The 14,856-nt window shown below is 57.0% G+C and overlaps 1 protein-coding gene and 1 non-coding gene across 3 annotated transcripts; both read left to right on the top strand.

Moving 5' to 3' along the window:
- Positions 1-7,059: 7,059 nt before the first annotated feature.
- PTMA (prothymosin alpha) lies at positions 7,060-11,918 on the top strand. 2 transcript variants are annotated; one of them, XM_032277932.1, is made up of 5 exons: positions 7,060-7,290; positions 9,892-9,963; positions 10,366-10,459; positions 10,897-10,970; positions 11,269-11,918. In XM_032277932.1, exons 1-5 carry the CDS (start codon positions 7,246-7,248, stop codon positions 11,314-11,316), a joined length of 333 nt encoding a protein of 110 aa, XP_032133823.1. In that variant the 5' UTR covers positions 7,060-7,245; the 3' UTR covers positions 11,317-11,918. The 2 variants fall into 2 exon arrangements, with proteins under 2 accessions (XP_032133823.1, XP_032133822.1); XM_032277931.1 differs by lacking the exon at positions 7,060-7,290 and adding an exon at positions 8,897-9,037.
- LOC116552092 lies at positions 10,045-10,190 on the top strand. The gene has a single exon (XR_004269209.1). It is a non-coding gene; the product is annotated as a U4 spliceosomal RNA (small nuclear RNA).
- Positions 11,919-14,856: the final 2,938 nt, after the last annotated feature.

The raw sequence follows: 14,856 nt of genomic DNA, 5'->3' as shown, positions 1-14,856 counted from the left end.
AAAAAAAAAAAAAAAAAAAAAAAAACCAACCGGGAAGAGGAAAGAGTAAGCATCAGGAGGTCGTAGAGCCTAGCCTCCTCACCCTTGTGCTTACCAGGCCTGGGCCTCCTGGCTGGGCATGGGCACACAGACCCTCCTTGGTGCCTACTTGGGGCTCCTGGTCTTCTGGGCTCCCATGTGGGGCCCAGAAGTCACATAGTGATGTCTAACCTTTCCTTGGGTGCAGCGCCGTTGCAGGCATTCATGGCAGGGCACCCTGTGTGTGCCTGCTCACGTGCTCCCCCAACTAGCACCTGGGCCTGACCACGCTGTGCTTCTGGGCCCACTCACTCACGAACTGTAACCGGAGTTCAAGCAAAATACCCACCACACGAGCTATGCAAATAGGTGCACATGCATGGAAGGAACCAGGGAAGAGAGCCTGGAAGGGACACAGGCAGGCAGAGGATTCCTGAGGGAATCTGAAGGATCATGTGTGCAGGGAGTCAAGGACTGGTACAATGGCCTTTTGCCGTCCAGGGGGCAGTGGCATCCGTGCCCACTGCACACTCACCTCTCCCAGCCTACTTCCCTAGGCTAATGCCCTGGCTCTGCAGGTCTTGGCATCGGTTTGGGGCCAGGTCTGGGACATTATGAGACATTCCCCACCCTCTCCCTACCAGGCAGGAACCTCCCAGGACGGCCAGACCTGTGTGGGTACCAGGAGCCGGGTCTCTGGCACAGCTCTCCAGGACAACGGGCAGGCCTGGGCGTGCTGAGGGAGCAGGCGTGGGGGGCTCTTACACAATCCCAGCCAGGCTCGCAAGGCGGGAGGGTTGAAAGGCTCCTGGCAGCTCTCAGGCCCTGATGCCTGAGCAAGGAAACCACAGTCTGAAACTCCTGGGTTTCTGGAGGGTGGGAAGGCAGGATTTTTTGAGACCTGCTCCACTCCGCCTGCCTCCCAGACTCTGTCACGCCTTTGAGGCCAGAGGGGCTGCCAAGCATGTCGGACACCAAATCACAGGCTTCCAGAAACTCAGCGAGGCCAGTGCCCTCATTTCCCACTGAATGCGAAGAGAACTTGCTGAAGACATAGTTCCTTTGTGCAGAGTCCTAGAAGCTCTGTAAAGCCGACCCACTTCGGTACAGATGGCAGCTGGAAAATGAGGCGCAACGGTTTCCCAGATGTGTCAAGCGCTATTTGCAGCACTTTCTGAATATTAACTTATTCAGTTTTCACAATAATCCTGCAAGGTAGGAACTATTATTGTCTTCTCTTATTTATTGATTGATTGATTGATTGAGATGAAGTGTCACTCTGTGACCCAGGCTGGAGTGCAGTGGCACAATCTCGGCTTACTGCAACCTCCACCTTCTGGGTTCAAGCAACTCTCCTGCCTCAGCCTCCCGAGTAGCCTGGGATTACAGGCGTACCCTACCACGCCCGGCTAATTTTTTGTATTTTTTGTAGAGACGGGGTTTCACCATGTCAGCCAGGCGGGTCTCGAACTCCTGATCTCGTGATTTGCCACCCGCCCCCCCGATCTCTCAAAGTGCTGGAATTATAGGTGTGAGCCACTGCACCCGGCCTATTTTTAATTTTTTAAGACAGAGTCTTGCTTTGTCACCCAGGCTGGAGTACAGTGGTACCATCACGGCTCACTGCAGCCTCAACCTCCTGGTCTCAAACAATCCACCCATCTCAGCCTTTCGAATAGCTGGGACTATAGGCACATGCCACCATGCCTGAGAGATTTTTTTTTTTTTTTTTTTTGAGATGGAGTTTCGCTCTTGTTACCCAGGCTGGAGTGCAATGGCGCGATCTCGGCTCACTGCAACCTCCGCCTCCTGGGTTCAGGCAATTCTCCTGCCTCAGCCTCATGAGTAGCTGGGATTACAGGCACGCACCACCATGCCCAGCTAATTTTTTGTATTTTTAGTAGAGACGGGGTTTCACCATGATGACCAGGATGGTCTCGATCTCTTGACCTCGTGATCCACCCGCCTTGGCCTCCCAAAGTGCTGGGATTACAGGCTTGAGCCACCGCGCCCGGCCCGCCTGAGAGATTTTTAAAAAAAAATTTTATAGAGACAACATTTTGTCATGTTGCCGAGACTGATCTCCAGCTTCTGAGCTCAAGCAATCCTCCTGCTTCGGCCTCCCAAAGGGTTGGGAATACAGGTGTAAGCCACCATACCTGGCCGTCCTCCCTGGTTTTTAGAGGAGAGGAAGTAACCCAATTTACAAAAGGTAGTGTATATCAGGGCTAGCATTTGAACCCAGGCAGTTTAAAAATACATTCTGTCAGTCAGGCGTGGTAGCTCACGCCTATAATCCCAGCACTTTGGGAGGCTGAGGCAGGATCATGAGGTCAGGAGTTCGAGACCAGCCTGGCCAACATAATGAAACCCCATCTCTACTAAAAATACAAAAATTAGTCAGACATGCTGGCGTGTGCCTATAATCCTAGCTACTCTGGAGGCTGAGACAGGGGAATTGCTTGAACGTGGGAGGCAGAGGTTGCAGTGAGCCGAGATTGCGCCACTGCACTCCAGCCTAGGCGACAGAGTGAGACTCCATCTCAAAACAAAATAAAATAAAAAAATTCTGTCTGATCTTTTGGGGATCAAGCAGATATGTGAGATAACCAATTAGGAATAAGCTGGAAATGGCTTTAGGGGCAGGCTTAGTTGCAAACTTAAGTGCCCACAGGGCCAGGCAGATGAGATCAATGTGTTACTCAGGCTGGGCAGGGAAAGGCCTGTGGGCCATCTGGACAGTGTGTAGGCCACCGAGAGGCATCCCTTTGAAAATTCCCCCCAAAAACGCCAGGCACAGTAGCAAGCATCTGTTGTCTCAGACACTCAGGAGGCTGAGGTGGGAGGATAACTTGAGCTCAGGAGTTGGAGTCCAGCTGGGGCAACACAGCAAGACGCAGTCTCAGAACAAAAAACAAAGCATGCCTGGAGGCCATTTGGGGCCCTTGCTCGGAGCAGCTCCAGCCTAAGCCCACTCAGCCTAAGCCATCTCAGACTGGGGTCAGGAAAGGAGGCTTACCAGGGCACTTGTCTTGGGGGCTTTGAAGGGCAAGGCCACAGAAGTGCCTGACTTCTTATGTAATAACAAAGAGCATGAAATGCATCAATGAATGGAAGTGACAGGGGACAGGAATAACAGTCTGTTCAGAAACAGCAAAAAGTGAGCCAGGTGCAGTGGCTCACGCCTATAATTTGGGAGAGCTTTGGAAGGCTGATGCAGGCAGATCACCTGAGGTCAGGAGTTTGAGACCAGCCTGGCCAACACAGTGAAACCCTGTTTCTACTAAAAATACAAAGATTATCTGGCGTAGTAGTAGGTACCTGTAATCCTGGCTTCTCGGGACAGTGAGGGAGGCAGGAGAATCACTTGAACTGGGGAGGCAGAGGTTGCAGTGAGCTGAGATTGTGCCACTGCACTACAGCCCGGGTGACAGAGCAAGACTCTGTCTCAAAAAACAACAACAAAAAGCTGGGCCTGGTGGCTCATGCCTGCAATCCCAGCACTTTAGGAGGCTAAGGTGGGCAGATCATGAGGTCAGGAGTTCGAGAGCAGCCTGGCCAATATGGTAAAGCCCCATCTCTACTAAAAATACAAAAATTAACTAGGCGTGATGGTATGCTCCTGTAGTGCTAGCTACTCGGGAGGCTGAGGAGAACTGCTTGAACCCAGGAGAAGGAGGTTGCAGTGAGCCGAGGTCATGGCAGAGCGAGACTCTGTCTCAAAAAAAAAAAAAAAAAAGCAACAGCAAAAGAGGTAGGGAGCTACCTGTTGCTGAAGGAACACGGTTCTTCACAGCCTAAGTAACTCCACGACTTATGAGCTGTCAGATGCCACACTTCCGGGTTAAGGGGCAAGTCCATGGAGCCAACTTCCACCCCAAGGTTCATCTAAAAATGCAGATTCCTCTGTTTTCGGACTTAGCCTCGGCTCCATCACTGATCCAGTGGGTAATTCCAAGTTCCTGGCAAAAATCCCTAGATCTGCTTTTATGATTTTCATCGTAATAGTTTTTTTTTTTTTGAGACGGAGTTTCACTCATGTTACCCAGGCTGGAGTGCAATGGCGCGATCTCGGCTCACCGCAACCTCCGCCTCCTGGGTAGCTGGGATTACAGGCATACGCCACCATGCCCAGCTAATTTTTTGTATTTTAGTAGAGACGGGGTTTCACCATGTTGACCAGGATGGTCTCGATCTCTTGACCTCGTGATCCACCCGCCTCGGCCTCCCAAAGTGCTAGGATTACAGGCTTGAGCCACCGTGCCCGGCCTTTATGATTTGTTAAAAGGAGAGTTATATCAGAGATTGAACCTGTAAATGTGTTGATTTTCAGTTGCTTTTGACCTACATAAACATGTTTCATATGGTTCAACTCCATAACTCCTACCCACCTTATACATGAAAATGAAGCATTTGCCAAAGGCTCACTGCCATGTATTCAGCGGCCATTCGGTGAGTGTCTGGGAAATTTAAGTGGTAGGTCTGGAACCAGTGGGCATGAGTCTTCCTCACCCACTTGTAGCAAAGCCACCTGCATGGGAATGTCACGCAAAGCAGTTCTTAGAGGGAAATTCACATTCATCAGTTCCTCCTGGGTGTTTGACCTTCCCGCTCCTACAACGGCCTGAATCCAAAATTGTCAAGTCCAGATTTCAGCTGTGGACACAGGCTACTGCCCGAAGGCTACCATCCAGACTAGGGGGAAGCCTGGATGGATGCTTAGAGGTGGTACAGGCAAGCCTCTCACTGCATCCAGGTTTTGTGGAAAAACAATCCCCTCGAGGGTAACTGGAACTTAATGGATGCACCGCAGGTGGAAGGAGCTCTGTCTCCCTGTTTACGAGACGCATAATCCCTCCAACTCTCTGAGAATGTGAAACAAAGGAGGGGGTCACGGGGGCTGAGGCCGAGGAGCCCTTCCTCTCTGTGAAGGGCCGCCCCAGGTCTAAGAGGCGGTCAAGACAGACTGGCGGTAGGAGGGAGGGGAACGGACAAAGAGTTGAGAAGCGTGGTTCTCCAGAACAGCTCTGTGAGAGTCCCCAAGATTGGGGCGCGCCTGCCCAGAGGAGAATGCCACCTCAAGCCATTGGGGCGCCTGGGGGCAGGGCGGAGACCCAGCGGGCGTTCCTTCGCCGCCGCACCGGAGGGTGACGGCTGGGCAGCGGGTGGTGGAGCGGTATCCACGCCCTGCCTGGCATCCGCCCCACGTTTCTTCAGGCCAAAGTATTGGGAGCCCGGGCTTCTTCCTAAAGTAAAACTCGCTAGGGAAAGGCCAACAGTGCAGCGGCCAGACGGGCACCTGGGAACAGGGATGCGGGCCGGATGCGTGCGGGAGACGGGGTGGCGCTCGGCATTGCGCGCCTCCTCCCCGCCGGGAGTGTGCCTGCTAAGCTCAGCAAAGCCCCGCTGTGGGGATGGAGCCATCTCGCCCATTACCTAATGAAACCGAGAAGGGAGACTCAGTCTCTCTTCTAGCCCCGAGCGCAAGCTTGGCTGGACTTGGCATCGTCCGCCCTGCCCGATCCTACACTCCGGGTTTTCCTCATTCCCAGTTCGGCGGTACCCGAGAGAGAGACGGCAGGAACTGCCAATGGCAGTACGCAAAGCGTCAACTTTGTGTTCGCCCGCCACTCTCGGCCAATGTGCGCTCGTCTCTCCAGAGTCCCGCCTTCCGTGTCGGGCGCCCCCCTTTGGCAGCACAGGGACGAACGCTCCCTTTCGCCATTTTGTGTGTGGCACAGGTAAATTTCAGGCATATCTTTTTACCTACTCTGGTTTTTCCCACACAGTGGATTTCTTAGTTCTACTGCCAAGTGTGGTGGCAATAAGGCCGGCGTAGCCTGTCGTTCTTGGATCGCCCACGTGAGCTAGATGGCTACGTCACGCCACACTTGCCGAGCTCGGCGCCATCTTGAGTGTGGCGTCTTGATGCTCCTCTTTCTCGGGCCTCCGCATGGTTCTCTAAATGGTCCCCCAAATTTCTCTAAATGGCCCCCTAAACCCCAAGGATTAGTCCAATGGCTCAAGACACGATTATTTTCCCCGAGTAACTCCGCAATGTCCATATGCCCATCGTAGTCCAGCAGTGGGGTGGGAGGGTAGACTCGATGGCCCGGCGGGCCGCTGTAAAGAGGCTGCCTGAGACTGTTGCGACGGCAGTGACCGCTCGGGACAGACCCTAACCAGAGCCCTAGAGTGAGGGACCGCTACGCATTGCGGGGCCCACGGGCTGTCCCACTCGAGGGCAGGAGCCGGCATCGCTCGAGTCTCCTTGATGCATGAATCCCTGTGTGCTTGGTACGGTGCCCGCTTGTTGACTGGCTTGGCCGACGAACGTCGGACCTGGTGGTGGGCAAGCAGGGTCACCTGCCCACAGGACTAGGGGTGCACTGCCCTGGGAGGGCGCGAGGGCGTAGGAGAGGGACGGTGCGGCCCAGGTGCCTGGGTCTCCGCCTCGTGACCTTGTTGCTCGTCGTGGGGCTTCCGTCCACTTGCACTGAGCCTGTACTTGATCGAAGGCGCCCAGGCGCGGGGGGCGGGCACCTCCGCGGGCACTGGGCTGGGCACCGCCCGGGGCGAGCGCGGCCCAGCACCCCGCCTTCCCCTCCCCCGCGCTGGCAGCGGTATTGCGCCCGCCACCGCCCCCTCTTCCCTCCCCCTCCTTCCGAGCAGTCGCGGGGAGGGCGAGAGGGGGAGGGAAGGGAGCTGGGCGGGCAGCTTTGCCGCGCTTTGGCTTTCTGCGTCAGCAGCCCCAGCAAAACAGCTGCGGGAGCGCGCGTCCGGAACGCGCCCGCGCACCCCTCCCCCGCGGCTTCGGCGTCGCTGAGACCCCCGACAAACTCCGGCCTTGAATGACAGTGCGACCGGCGACTGCGCAGCGCGGGACGCGCCAGGGCACTGCCGCTTTAAGCACGCTTGTCCATTGTTCGGAATCGAGCCAATGAACGATCGCCCGCTCCCTGCGCTCAGCCAATAGCGTCTGGGCATGGGAAGCCGAGCGCCGCCCACTAATCTATATTAAAGCTTCTGGCGCCGCGTGAGTCCCCCACTGGCTGCTCTGAAAAGCCATCTTTGCATTGTTCCTCGTCCGACTTCTTGTTCGCCGCAGCCGCCTCCGCCGCGCGCCTCCTTCGCCGCCGCGGACTCCGGCAGCTTAATCGCCAGAGTCCTTGAACTCTCGCTTTTTTTTTTTAAATCCCCCGCATCGGATCACCGGCGTGCCCCACCATGTCAGACGCAGCGGTAGACACCAGCTCCGAAATCACCACCAAGGTGAGGTTGGACGCCGCCCGCCCCCTCGGGGTCCGCGCGCCGCCGCCCGGGCCATGTTTGGAGCGCAACAGCTGGACTGCTTCAAGCCCGCTGTTGCTTCCTCTTGTGGTGAAACGGCTCACCCCCGGCGCGGTGCCCTCAGGCAGCCCACTCTTTGTGTGGTGCGGGGGAGGGGGCGGGAATTGCCGCGGGCAGACGTGATGCCCGTCGGGGAGTGAGCCGAGGGTTAGGCGCGGAGGCTGGCTCAGTGCTCTCGAAACTAGTCTGAGCCGTCCGAGTGGCGGCGGGAGGAGAAGGACCTGGCTGGGGGTCGTCGGCCCGCCGGGCGCACGGAAATAACTTTGAAACTCGAGCGCGTTGGGAATCGGAAGTGCTGGGGGGCGCGTGTTGGGGCGCGGGCCGGCCGCGGGAAGTGGCTGCGAGCGCTCGCCGGCCGCGCTCCTCTTTGTTAGGCTCCAGGCCGCCGGTTTTGCGCCCTGCAGCGGACCCGAGGTGGTTTATCTGGACTAAGCCCCGATAAGGCGGATAGGGTGGCGGGCCGGAGGGCCGCGACGTCGGTCGTCCTCGCGGAGGTGTGACGGGCTTATCGGCTTTGGGCGCCCGGGGAGGCGGGGGTGGGCGCCCTTCGAGGTGAGTGCGCCGGGAGCAGCCGCCCAGCTTCAGTCATGCAACCGCGGTGCCGGGTTTGGCTGTGGAGGCGAGCCCACGCGTCGTAGGGGGAGGAAAGAGAAAGTGAAGCGCGGGGCCACGGCGACTATAGGCGCCCCCGGCGGCTGCCCGCGAGCACCGTGTGTGCCGCAGCTCGGGGCGACGCGGACCAACACCGCGGCCGCGACAGGCCGGTGGTAGGGCCGAACTGGGGGGGTACCCGGGACCCGAGGCGGGTTTAACCGCCCATGGCTATGAGGTCCTGCGCGGCTCCGCTCCTGTTCTCAGCGCCGCCTTGGTCCCGCTGTCCGCCCTCGATACGGTCTCCGCTCTCGGTGGGAGCGCAGAGGTCTCAGACGGACTGGCTTTTTTTTAATCCTTCGGCCCTCGTTCGCGCCCCTTGTGCCCCTGTGGGGATTGGCGCAAGTCACCTTGGCGTTTCTTTAACCCTTGTGCCCCTGGCGTCACCTCTGGTTCTCCCAGGGGCGACTCCCTTGGCAGAGCTGAACTCGGGCGCCGGATCTCCGCAGGGGCTCTTGGTGGCCCCTTCTGGGCTCAGTCCGGGAACCAGTTTATGGGGGGAGAAAACCGTTCCTAGTGCTGGGCCTCGGTGTTCCATTTTTCCCGAAGCACCAAAAGATGATTTACCGCGAGGGCGATGAGTAGCCGGAGAGCGCATCTCCGACAGTTTCAGACTAACGCAACCGGTTGGATTTCGGGGCGATCTCCCGTAGGACTTTGCCCGCCAAATGCAGTCATTCAGGCCTGCGAATCTTGTCTGCCGGGGTGGCAGCAGGGGGGCGTCGAGTTGAGAGTCCTGCTGCCTGAGGCGTCACTCGGGCGCATGGCACGGCGAGCTTTGCTTGCCGGCCCGGAGTCTCCAAGGCCGGGGACGCACTCGGCTGCCCCAGGCCACGTGCTCTCTGCGCGCGATGCGTCCTGAGGCCCGCGCGCAAAGCCCGCCGGGCGGGGGATGCGCGCCTGCGCGCCGCGACCTCCCTGCCCCCACCTGCTCCCCGGGGCTTTGGCCGCCAGGGGGCGAGAGCGGGCGGCACCAGGGTCCGCGGAGCCGGGCGGACAGGACGGAGAGGGCAAACAGGTGGGCCCGGGGACGCTCGTGGACAGCGGCTGAGGGGCTCCCGCAGTCCCGGCCGCGGGACGCCTGTTGGTGTTGGCGGCCGTGTGGTGCGGAAAAAGTTAAGGGACACCCTGGGCGGCATTGCCTTTTAGATCACAGGTGGAGTCCCATCCCTGAGGTGCGGTCCGGACCCCGAACTGCCGCGAGGAGGCCGGGACTTGGTCGCTCCAGGCAGCGCTTCTGAGTGGGCGGCAGGCCGCGTCCTGGGGCACCGCCAAGCGGCAGTCTGCGGCCTGTTGAACAGCGGTCAGATTTGGGGGCTCGGTGCGCTTTGGCGTCTTCAGCGACCTGTCCTGGCCGGGGGTTGTAGCTGGGGCCAGTCGGTGCGGCCTCACTGGCTTTCCCAGGCTGGCGCGCTGGTGGGGCTCTCCCTGCGCGCAGGCTCCTCCCTCCTAGCCTTATTTATTTCTGGAACATAACCTGTCGCCTTCCAAGACGGCTCGCGGGGCGGAGCTCTCTGCAGTTGGAAGCAGGCTGATGGGCGTGAGTGTCCCGGGCTCGTCCCTCCACCACCCGACCTGACGGGTTGGAGCTGCGGCGCCACATGGCTCCTAGGAAGCGCCAGGGGGCAGTGGGAACCCGCTGTAGCGGGTCTTAAAGGATGGGAAACTCGATCACAGACGCTCCCGCGGGCCTTCCTTCCACTGGACTAGCAGGAGACGCTAGTCCCGCAGGGGCGTCAGGTCCTTCTCCACATGTCGCATGCGACTCCTGGGATGGACAGAGCAGCCCTATGGACCTGTAGTTAGTTGTCAGCGCCTTTGCCTGCCCTGGGTTGCTTAGAAGATTTACTGGTTCCTTCTTCTCTTATGAAGGACTTGAAGGAGAAGAAGGAGGTTGTTGAAGAGGCGGAAAATGGAAGAGACGCCCCTGCTAACGGGAATGCGGTGAGTGTCTGCCTCACTCCTGAGCCGTGGCAGCTACTGCCCCACGGTTTTTCTTGCTCTACTTACAACATACATATGTATAGTTTTGCACAGTGGCAGTATTGTAGCTAATGAGGTTTACCTGAAGCGCGATTATTGCCATTTAAATAAAAACCTTTTGAGCAGCGCATGAACAAGAATAGGTTCAGAGGAGCTCCCTGCTCTGAGTTTGGACTTGGCTCAAGGTAGGGGAAGCCCGAGCCCCTAGAGCAGTTAATGTGCAGGTTTCACTGTGGAGCCTGGGGGTGTTCACTAGAGAAAGGGTCTCTGGGGAGGGCTGGGCTGGGCTGTAGATGCATCGGTGGCCACTCTGCCCAGCCTTGGGTCAGTTGATAATGACTTGGCCTGCTTTCTGTCGAGGAGAATGAGGAAAATGGGGAGCAGGAGGCTGACAATGAGGTAGATGAAGAAGAGGAAGAAGGTGGGGAGGAAGAGGAGGAGGAAGAAGAAGGTGATGGTGAGTACTCTGCCTCTTTCTCAGGTGGTACTATTTCCTGGTCTTGTCTGGCAGAATGGGAAGGAGTGGGGCCTTCTGGGAGTGGGACCATGATACTTTGGGCCAGTGGACCACATGGTCCTGGGCCTCCCGCCTGTAGACTTGGGTCTCCCTGACAGGGAGCTGTGCCCATACCCACTCACTCTCACACTTGAAAGTGTCTTTCGTGCAGCTCTGAAAGCCACCGATCTGTTGGCTCGCCTCTTGGGGTCCAGCTGCTTGGACCTCTTGTCTTCTGGAGATGCCCACCTGTGCAGTGGGTATGGGTGCCCTGACTGGCCCAGTTGCAGGCAGTAGAGGCAGAGCCGGGACCTTGTGGTCCTCGACAACTTCTTGGGATTTCCCAGGAGCCACAGTAGGAGGGCAGTGTGCTTTACCTGGTGTTTGAATCTCTCCAGGTGAGGAGGAGGATGGAGATGAAGATGAGGAAGCTGAGTCTGCTACGGGCAAGCGGGCAGCTGAAGATGATGAGGTGGGTTCCAGCTTGAAAAGAAGGAGGGTTGGCATCTTGGCTCCCCCTCCTGCCTCTAGCTGAGTCTGTGCCTGAGGCACTCAAACCATGGACAGAATGATTCTGACTTCATAGGTGGGCATTGTGTAGTCCTGAATTTTAAGAATAGGAAGGAACAGGCCTGGGCCCAACTTCCCAGAGGCCTTGGGTTGTGGGCCTGGGGGGGTCCCTGGTCCTTGGTCTGCCGGTGGGAACTGAGGCAGTGGGCTGGATAGGGCCACTTGGGTTGGAGGGGCCTTGACAGTCTTTTTCTGCCCAGGATGATGATGTCGATACCAAGAAGCAGAAGACCGACGAGGATGATTAGACAGCAAAAAAAAGGAAAAGTTAAACTAAAAAAAAAAAAACAAAAAAAGGCCGCCGTGACCTATTCACCCTCCACTTCCCGTCTCAGAATCTAAACGTGGTCACCTTCGAGTAGAGAGGCCGGCCCGCCCGCCCACCGCGGGCAGTGCCACCCGCAGATGACGCGACGCGCTCTCCACTACCCAACCCAAACCATGAGAATTTGCAACAGGGGAGGAAAAAAGAACCAAAACTTCCAAGGCCCTGCTTTTTTTCTTAAAAGTACTTTAAAAAGGAAATTTGTTTGTATTTTTTATTTACATTTTATATTTTTGTACATATTGTTAGGGTCAGCCATTTTTAATGATCTCGGATGACCAAACCAGCCTTCGGAGCGTTCTCTGTCCTACTTCTGACTTTACTTGTGGTGTGACCATGTTCATTATAATCTCAAAGGAGAAAAAAAACCTTGTAAAAAAAAAAAAAGCGAAAAACAACAACAGAAAAACAATCGTATTCCGAGCATTCCAGTACCTTTGTTGTGTATGTACTTAGCTGTACTATAAGTAGTTGGTTTGTATGAGATGGTTAAAAGGCCAAAGATTAAAAGGTTTCCTTTTTTTCCTTTTTTGTCTATGAAGTTGCTGTTTATTTTTTTTGGCCTGTTTGATGTATGTGTGAAACAATGTTGTCCAACAATAAACAGGAATTTTATTTTGCTGAGTTGTTCTAACAAAGCTGTCTCAAAGCCTGGTTTGTCTGTTTCAGTTTCTTTAGACATTCAGGGCACAAGGATAAGGAGGGAGGGGGGATGATCCTGGGGACAGTGGGTTGAAGCAGTTGGATGTGACAGGTGCCACCACAGTCTGGTGGGTGTTCAGGGACTGAGCTGCCACTGTGGGGGCTGCTTGCGGGGCAGTTGGTGATTACCCCAAGAAGCCTTAACTGGGGATGAGGACTCCATCACTGGGTGCCACATGGGGACCCTGGTTCCTTGGAGCTGGGGGTATAAGTCCTGGATGTTGGAAGAAGAAGCTACACATGGGACTGCCCGTCCGTGGAGTGCAGGGTGGTGGTGGCACAGGCCCAAGAGAACTTGCCAAGCTTCCCAAGATGCCACCAAGGGGTGGCTTTGCCTCTGCAGGCCTTACCCAATTAGCTCCACGGTGTGGCTCCCCCTGCTGGTGGCACGTCATATCTGCTGGCCCCTCAGGATTGCCGGTGCTTTGGTTTTCTAGGGCTCTGGTGCAGCTTGGCTGTCATCCAACCTTTGGCCTCCAGGTCCCTTAGGTGCTGGACAGGCCCACCCTGCCTGCCCCCTGAACACAGTTGGAGAAGTTACTATGCTGTTTGGATTTTCACGCAGGGCTGAGAGCAGTGGGTCAGGACAGCCAACTGGAGGAGGCACCACCTCAGCCCAAGCCCTCAGAGGTGGAGGTGAGGATTAGCGCTCACCAGGAATCTTCTGGGATCCTCCAATGACAGCTGCAGGGGTTGCGACAGGTGCTGCCAGTGGGCCTGCTACCGACATAGGACCTGGGGGAGCCATCGAGGGGTTTCTGCAGGAAAACTCGCCAGAGGACAGGTGTCTGCAGAGGTCTGGCCTGCGTTGAGGGGAGACTGGGAAGAAGGGAAATGTGTGTAAAGACAGCAAGAGGCCAGTTCCCTCCGCCTGCCCCTCAGCACACCGGCTCCTTCAACGCCGTGTCCGCTGCATTCCATGCTCCTCCCCGGCCTTTGTGGTTCGCACCGGGTGCCAGAGTTCTGGGGGGACCTTGTCCTTCTCTGGCTGGAGCTGTCACCCTCACGGGGCCGCTCAGGCCGCCTGTCCAGCATGTTCCCAGACAGCTGCCACCGGGATTGGGGCAGGTTGAAGCTTTGGTAGGAGGGACCCTCTGACCTGTGTCTACCCTACGCCCCCTACAGAGCCTGGGTGTCTGCATCCTGGTTCATCCAGGGAAGAAAGGGAGGGTCCGGAGCCAAAACACTGGCTCCTCTCTGTCCTGCCGCCCAGGGCAGCTCAGTACCGCCATGTTTCCAAGCTTGGTGCCCAGGAGGATGTCTCTAAGGCAGGAATGCAGGTGAAGTCCATGCAGGAAGGCCACACGGGACAGACAGTGCTTGGAGCTGAGAGCAGGTCTAACCCAGCTCCCTCAGCCTGCAGTCCTGCTCAGAACCACTACTGCGACACCCCCTGAAAGGGTAGGAGCTGAGCCCTGGTCGCACACAGACAGGGCAGCCACGTTACCACGAGGCAAGGAACTGAACCTTGTGGGCTTCAATCCTCTCCTCTGCAAAATGGGAATAGGATGAAGCATGAGCCAGGGCCCAGGACGCCCTTGCTGGGTTGCCCCGAGACACCGACATCAGCAGAGTTGCTGCCCGAGCTGCCTCATCCGCCAAAATTTTGGCCTGGAACAGGATTTGCTGCTGCCAGCAGAACACAATTGCCCTTAGTCCTGAGCCTGGCACATAATTAGCCACTGCCTGAGGATATGCTTCAGGGCCCAGAGTCGCCTTGCCCACTCCCAAAGTCCCTGAATGGCCTCCCACTGGAGCCCAGGTAAAAATTTTAGCAGGGAATGGGTGCCCTCTGGTGGATACAGAGGAACTGCAAAGCGTTCCTCTGCCCAGGATTCTGTTCAGTCCAGGAAAAACCCTTCGGTGGGCCCTGGTCCCAAGGTAGGTAACTTCAGTCACCTCCACACCCTGACCCACCAGCAAGACCTTTCTCCCTCTCTGTTGCTGGAACCCCAGTCAGATGTCACAGTCGGTAGCCCTTTCCCAAGCCTTCCCTCTGGGCAACTGACATCCCCTCCCAGGGACTAACTCTTACATGGAACAAGAGCTGGAGGCTGGGGTCCACTCTTCCACTCCTGAAGGCCTTGGGATTCCCTGCAGCGACATGCACTCCTGCCCAGCTCTGTTCAAATGCATGGTGTGCATGGTGTCTGCCAGGGCAGGCCTGTTCCTGAGTTCTCTCCATCGCCAAGTACAGCACACAGGGAAGGAAGGGCCTCATGTAGGATGGTACACTCCCTCACTAGACGCCACGCGCCCTCACTAGACGCCACCTGCCCTCACTAGACTCCATGCGCCCTCACTAGAATCTATGCGCCCTCACTAGACGCCACCTGCCCTCACTAGATGCCCCGCACCCTCACTAGATGCCACGATCCCTCACTAGAATCCACGCCTCCTCACTAGAATCCACGCACCCTCACTAGAATCCACGCGCCCTCACTAGAATCCCCGCACCCTCACTAGATGCCCCGCACCCTCACTAGATGCCACGATCCCTCACTAGAATCCACATGCCCTCGCTAGACTCCATGCACCCTCACTAGATGCCCTGATCCCTCACTAGAATCCACGCGCCCTCACTAGACGCGACCTGCCCTCACTAGATGCCCCGCACCCTCACTAGATGCCACGGTCCCTCACTAGAATACACGTGCTCTCACTAGACGCCACGCGCTCTCACTAGAATTCCACCCTCCCTCACTGGGACTGCTACCCTGAGTGCAATCCCACGGCCCTCTGTCACTAGAATGAGAGGCAA

Source organism: Sapajus apella, unplaced genomic scaffold (assembly GCF_009761245.1).
Source record: "Sapajus apella isolate SASKATOON/1434 unplaced genomic scaffold, GSC_monkey_1.0 scaffold10, whole genome shotgun sequence".
NCBI classification, from domain to species: domain Eukaryota; kingdom Metazoa; phylum Chordata; class Mammalia; order Primates; family Cebidae; genus Sapajus; species Sapajus apella.
Note: the sequence above shows the minus strand (reverse complement) of the source record. Positions and strands in the feature narration are given on the sequence as shown.

Bases quoted from the DNA above. Each gene is read 5' to 3' on its own strand.
- PTMA (XM_032277931.1), top strand. From the start codon at position 8,912: ATGCGCGCCTGCGCGCCGCGACCTCCCTGCCCCCACCTGCTCCCCGGG. The intron at 10,460-10,896 runs GTGAGTACTCTG...GAATCTCTCCAG, and splicing joins GGAGGAAGAAGAAGGTGATG to GTGAGGAGGAGGATGGAGAT. The intron at 10,971-11,268 runs GTGGGTTCCAGC...TTTTCTGCCCAG, and splicing joins GGGCAGCTGAAGATGATGAG to GATGATGATGTCGATACCAA.